The sequence below is a fragment of the Primulina huaijiensis genome, unplaced genomic scaffold (genome assembly GCF_012295235.1).
Source record: "Primulina huaijiensis isolate GDHJ02 unplaced genomic scaffold, ASM1229523v2 scaffold39113, whole genome shotgun sequence".
Lineage (NCBI taxonomy): Eukaryota > Viridiplantae > Streptophyta > Magnoliopsida > Lamiales > Gesneriaceae > Primulina > Primulina huaijiensis.
The window spans coordinates 418-7,127 of record NW_027359186.1 but is presented as its reverse complement, the minus strand read 5'-3'; the positions used below and the strand labels follow the sequence as shown (position 1 = coordinate 7,127).

Sequence of the window (6,710 nt, the reverse complement as noted above, 5' to 3'; positions counted from 1 at the left end):
ATGTATTTACTCGTAGAGGCACTGCAATTTCTTCGCGTTTACATAAACAAACAGTCGTAACAATTTCATCAAATCACGTCGAAATTATTGCAATACATGAAGCATGAATGTGTGTGGCTAAAATCAATGACCTAACATATCCAAATCTAATGCAGATTATCATTCGACAAGAAGCCTGTGACACTATTTGAAAATAATGTCGCATGTGTTACTCAAATGAAAGAATGATACATAAAAAGCTACAGAACTAAACATATTTCCGTAAGTTCTTCGCATTCACCCAAGAGCTTAAGCAGAATAAAGATATTGATAAATGATAATGGTTGCATTAAATCAAGTGAAAACTTGTCAGATCTCTTCACAAAGGCATTTCCTACGACAGTATTCATAAAGCAGATATATAAAATTGGGATGCGCAATCTACAAAATTTGTGAAGAATCGTTCGTGTTAACATGAAGGGGAGTTTATGTGACTGCACTATTTTTTCCTTAGTATGATTTTTATTCCAATAGGTTTTTCCTAGTAAGGTTTTTAACGAGACAGTATAAAAACACGTAATGAAGACAATCATTGTACCATGATCATCATCACAAAGGAGAGTGTTGAAAATAAGAGTTGAAAATATTGAAAATTAGTTTGTGATGATGTATGTAATGATGTAATTATTTTTAGATTATTTTCAAAGAAATTTTATAAATAAGTCTCTCCATTTGTGAAGTAGATACACTATTGAGTGTAGAAATTTTATAAAGTGTGTAGTTTAATATATTTTTTGAGTTGAGATTTTGTTTTTATCCGTAAATTTTTATTAACAGTAAAAAACTAATCCTAAAAATTACTTGAAAGGACTAAATTGAAATTATTGGAAATATCGGAATGTTGTAAATAAATATTAAGGGGCTTTTTGGTACTAGTGACACGATTCTTCTCAAATGCTCTGGCCGCTTCGTGTCTCACCATCTTTGCTGAAGCGCTGATGCGGTGGAAAATATTTGGCATTAGCGAATCTATCCAAATCAATATTCTGGGTTAGAATCTTGCTATGAAATTTGTAATTCTTAGTCAATTTACCTTTTTTACTGTTGCGTTGTTCGTGTTTCGAATTGGAATCGTGCTGTGTTCTGCATGTGATGAATTTGTTGGCTTTGATGAACTAGGGTTTATCGTTACTGGTACTTGATTTTTCATGTTGATTTCTGATCTTGCAATGAATAATTTCTTCTCGGGGAAAAAGGGTCTGTTTGATATTCCCGAGTTAGTAGTTGCGTTGAGCTGCAGCTGCTTTTTTTGGGGGGATAAAAAGGAAATCATTACGTTTCTACCTGAAGCAAGGATTTTTTTTGGGTGTATCTTCATTCTCGTGCTGGGATTTTCTATGAATTAATAATGGTTTTTTCAAATCTCTGTTAAGATTCATGCTCAACATAAAGTATGAAATAATAAAGTGTGGAGTTTGCATTTTGTAATAAATGATTTCTCGTTCTTACGACTTTCAGTGTGACTTTGTGAATGACTCTTTTAAGAATGGGTTGATTCTTTTTTAACAAACTTGTTTCTTTGCATTTTAAGATTATGTAAATCCTAGAACTTAAGAAACTTCTGTTTTGTTTAACTCTGTACTGAAGGCGGTTGTTCTACTATGTCTTTGTAACAATTTAAATTTTAAATGTTTCTTTAGGAACCAAGGATGTGTTAATTTTGAAATAATTAGTTTGAATAGATACATGACTTTGTTTCATAGAGTTAAAGACCGCATGAAAACTTATCAGTTTGTTGTGCTATTGTTTGTAACCATGTCTTGTTTTTGTTTGTTATCACTGTATGCTGTAAGATGTTAATGTTTTAATTCTGTAACTAGTATTTTTATACTATTCTGTGCTGCATGGTGATGCTTTATTTACATCTTGATTCTTAACTGTGACTGAAAAAATAGTCTGTCATTAGTTTTTCTGATTTGGGCTTGGGACAGGAAGGGGACGGCTGTCGGTTGCTTTCAGGTATGCTGATGACTTAAAAAGAAAGAGCTATTTATTCTTTGAATTGCCTTTATTTAATTATGAAATGTGATATCTTAACCATTAACTTGAAACTTCAACTTGTGTATGCACATTAAATGTTTAACGTTGTCTAATCTTGATGTTTTTGGCTTATCCATTGTAAATTTGTATTGCTATGTCTTGGTGCAAATTTTCCTAGTATCTGAAACTAATTTTTATTTATTTGATACTTTATGCAGCTATAAGAGGGTGACACCGAACTAAGCACACAAATATGGTGAGGTTATTGGCTAATATAATTCGTAGAGGTGTTGCACCTTTTCCAGTCTCGGGTTTGACTGTAAGTGTATATGTTTTTTCACTTGGATCACCCTCTTCCCAAATTTCTCAAGTGTTTCATAACTTTTTCAATTTAGATTCTTGGGCCTTGGCTACTGGTACAAAGGCTATTTAGACTCTTATCATCTATTTGTATGGAAGAGTCTCTTTTCTGACTGCCAAATTTCATCTAATGTTGTTTTATTCCTGTTGTAGGCATCTGGTTCTTTCCACCAAAGCATTCTTCGTTTTTCCACGAATGTGCCTGATGACACGCATGAAGATTTTAGACCCACTATTAAAACTGAGAGTTCTGGCCTTTCTATAAAAGACATTGTCGAGCAGGTACATTGTGTCATGTTTTTTTATTCAATCCGTAATATAATAAAGTACTTGTACTTGGTTCACAATTTCTTCATCCTTGATTTTGTTTTCTTATTGTCCAATTAGGCATTTTCAATAGCCTTGCCTTGTATCCACTAGGGTTGACATCTGTATGGTGATGCTATCTCTGATTCACAGGATTTGAAGGAAAACCCTGTGATGATATACATGAAAGGGGTGCCTGATCTTCCCCGATGTGGATTTAGTGCATTAGCAGTGAGAGTTTTGAAAGAATATAGTAAGAAATGCAAACTTTTGAAATTTTTAAATGCTCAATTTATTGTGTTTAATTGCAATTTTGTATAGTTGTTTTCATTCGTCTTTCTTTACTTTGTTCATCCATCTTGTTATCCAAAAGGGTTCTTAGCCTAATCCTACTCTTTTGTAATTTCTGCTATTTTTTTAATTTACTTATAGGGGTTTCTGCATAAATCCCGCCTTGGATTTGGCAGATTTAGTCGGAAATAAAGTGCTTTTTCTTTTTTGATATCAAATCAAAGTTTTAATCCTGAATTTTAAGGTTGCTTGGAGGTCGGTGGGTTCCATAATGAAATGGTATGATATATTTGAATTCTTCATATGATGGCTGATAATCTCTTCTTTGAATTATATGCTAGAGATTGATTTATTAGCCATACAGTTTTTTATTAATCATATTTTGTAACTTAGCTGAACTGGGTTCATTTGCTAAACCAAAAGTGATATGCTTATTATGTTTTAAACTGTCTTCACGTGGAATGATTGTTTCTGCTACACTTTTATGCTCGACCCTGTTATCAGTTGAAATGGGCTTTGCAGATGTTCCATTAAGTGCCAGAAATATATTAGAAGACCTTGAACTAAAGAATGCTGTAAAAGCTTTCAGGTAATTTATTACGGTTCATGTTTTTATCAGTGTGAATAACTGAATGGCTAGAATTTTTAATTTATGCAATATCAACTTTGAAAGAAACAATGGCTACTGAAGAAAATATTTTACCACCACCATTATGCGGCTTCTCTGATTTTCCTTTCACCCATATAGTTATTATTAATAGTTAATAGTTCAAGTACTCGCTCTTGGATGTGCGCTGATGAGTTTTTATGTTTTTTTTAGAGTGCGTGAGTATTTATTTTTTGTAATTGTAATAAATTGCATATACCTTTTTTAAGGAAAAGATAAATTACACATATTTTACACGTGTTTGGGCGTCATGTTGAAATGGTTGTGCGATATTCTGATTGCAACTTTACCGGGCACAGCATAATGGCTACTTTACCGGGCACAGCATAATGGCATATATTACTTTCCTTGGTATCCTCCGAAATACTTCACAAGACTTTGTTCTAGACTAGTTTGCACAGTCTCATAAGCCATCTTGTACTCTTTACCTATTTACATATTCTTGGAACAAAAATAGAGAAGTGTTCTTTCTCTTATTATTTCAGAAATTATGTTATATAATAACAAATGCCACAATTTATTTCAGCCACTGGCCGACATTCCCTCAAATATTCATCAATGGGGAGTTCGTTGGAGGATCTGATATCATTCTTAACATGCATCAGGTTCACCTTTTCTTCTTTGATTTTCAAATTCAGGATAGTTACAACTCTTGTTCAAAATATTTTACCACCAAAACATATTTGATGCTGCATTACATGCATGTGATAACTTTGGTCCTTAGTGTTGTGTTGCCCAGTGTTCTAAATGGTAGCCATCGACCACACCGCCTTTGCCTTAAGCGGTTTGTAGACGGTAGAAAATGAGTAGTGGCGGACGAGGCAATCAAAGTCACAATTTTTTTCTAAAAAATTGATCATTAATGCAATACACTTTCTCTTCTAAAACATAATAGCTCCACCAGCCCTATCACCCACAACCCTCGCCTCCTTCCGCCTCGAACCGCCCACCATCGCTGCCGCTAACCGCCCACTGCCTTCTGCTAAACTTGTTAAAGAGATGAAATATAATCAAGATATATCTTTTTTATCAGAGGTTGAATCGAGAAGCTTATTTATGCTTAAACATCATTTAATTAAATATATTACATAAAAAAATGATAATTATTTGTACTTGCATTGCATGATTATATATAATTATACATAATCGAGAGGCGGCAAGGGTCGTTGACCGCCCCGCTACCGCCTACTGCCTTTTGCGACACCGGTGTTGTCAAAATTGGACATTTTACATCCCTACCATCATACTCAGTCCAATTTCTTAAGGTGGTGTTTGCATGTGATATATTTGTGGATGTTGCCGATCTAAAACTAGGGGTTCATGCACTTGCTTTTCATCCCTAATGTTTACCACTAAAGTATTTGGACCCCTGTGTTTCACAAATGACAAAATTAATCTCTCATTTTAATCGAGAAAATTAATAGAAATTGAGCCAAGTTGCTAAAAGATTATTGGCGAAGTTGTGACAGTAATTGATTTGAAAAGAAACTATAGTTCGCTTATAAAAATGTTCAAATTCAGGTTGAAGAGTGTGTTAATGTTAGGAAGGTGAGTGATGGTATTGATACATATTGTCTATTTTTTATGCCATAATGAGGGACCAATCCTGCTACTTGAATCAAATGGAGGACCGAATTTGTTTGTGGTAACATTTGGAACAAAACATACAATTAGCCATTGAGACTGTGTTAGGGACACCAATTGCCTATTCTTGATACAATGATGGATCAATTCTGTTACTTGAATAAAAGGAACCAAAGTTGTTTGTGGTGGCCACACAACTCTACTTTGAAACCCTTTTAGGTGCCTGATTAATCTGGCTCCATGAGATATCGAAGCCCTGCATGGTTGTTTTTGTCTTAATTTTGTGGTCAAAGAGCTCTAAAACCTTCTTCTTCCTCTTGTTTTCCATACGCAGACTGGTGAATTGAAGGAAAAATTGAACGACGTTGCAGAAAAAAATAAATAAGCAGCGGCTTGCCTAGTGAGTGGTAGGTATAAATTTGTTTCTGTAAGATGAAACCATGTCTACTCTTTTACTTGTACCACCTATGATTTTATGAATAAGGGAATAATTGGCAGTAACAAGCAAATGTGGTGCCTGTCTTTTGCAGAAGTAATTTCTTGCAATTTAATTTTGTGGATGGTTCTGAGAAGAGACCTTTTCACTTTCAGCAAAAGAGAATTTTAATTTGTTACAGATTTCTCATGTCACGTTTTGAGGTTCTTTGAAATATGATTCCAATTTTTTTGGCGTCACCCCCTTAACTGTTTGTTTACCTTGGGACAAAAATAACTTTGCAGTCGAATTTGGATATGGAGACGTGAATCTTGTGTCATTGCATCACAACAAATAAAAATTTGTTGTCATTAAACAGAGTGGAAGAGTTCACAATGATGTAGCAATATTATAAACTACATTAGTTAGAAAGACAGTAGTGTAATCAAAGTAACCAAAAAAGTGAGGTCCCTGTTGGATTGATGTGGATTTGATTTGGAGGAGGAGATGTGAGAAATGGATTTCAAATATCTTTGCAGTCGAATTTGATGTGAGAAATGTAATCAAAGTAACCAAAAATATCTTTGCAGTCAGAATTTGGATATATGAAATTCACCATAATATTATCGAAATGCTTAACTTTATGGATATTGGATTTGAAATTCCCTTGAATGTAGTTCATTCAAACAAGTAAGAGAATTTGAATGGATTTTTTATCCATGAATCCAAATTTAATATTATTTAATAAACGACAAATGTTGTACTGGCTTGTTGGCAGCATAATTAAAATAATTAATCTAGGGGTCGACATACGTAGAATTTGGAGCAATAGGGTGATCGGAATTCACAAGCGCAATAAAATAGTGCCCCAACGCAGGGAAGAAAGCAGCGTGCATTGGCATCCTTACGGCACAACTTCTTGCATGTGGGCTCGCATTCTATCGTCACGTTTGCGACTGTACTGAATTTCTGATATTACCGTGTAGTAATATGGCGACTCCTGTTGAAGGTCTCTTCGACTACTAATTGTGCTCTAGACTACAACACAAAATTTCGAAACATATATTC

At 34.2% G+C, this 6,710-nt stretch overlaps 1 protein-coding gene across 5 annotated transcripts; it reads left to right on the top strand.

The window, feature by feature from the left end:
• Window positions 1-913: 913 nt before the first annotated feature.
• LOC140968996 (monothiol glutaredoxin-S15, mitochondrial-like) lies at window positions 914-5,843 on the top strand. Of its 5 annotated transcripts, XM_073430215.1 has the most exons (9): window positions 914-1,029; window positions 1,935-1,998; window positions 2,238-2,338; window positions 2,533-2,661; window positions 2,839-2,938; window positions 3,499-3,565; window positions 4,170-4,248; window positions 5,562-5,634; window positions 5,758-5,843. In XM_073430215.1, exons 3-8 carry the CDS (start codon window positions 2,273-2,275, stop codon window positions 5,610-5,612), a joined length of 492 nt encoding a protein of 163 aa, XP_073286316.1. In that variant the 5' UTR covers window positions 914-1,029; window positions 1,935-1,998; window positions 2,238-2,272; the 3' UTR covers window positions 5,613-5,634; window positions 5,758-5,843. The 5 variants fall into 5 exon arrangements, with proteins under 5 accessions (XP_073286316.1, XP_073286314.1, XP_073286312.1 ...); XM_073430213.1 differs by having other exon boundaries at window positions 1,971-1,998; window positions 5,562-5,843; XM_073430211.1 differs by having other exon boundaries at window positions 5,562-5,843.
• Window positions 5,844-6,710: the final 867 nt, after the last annotated feature.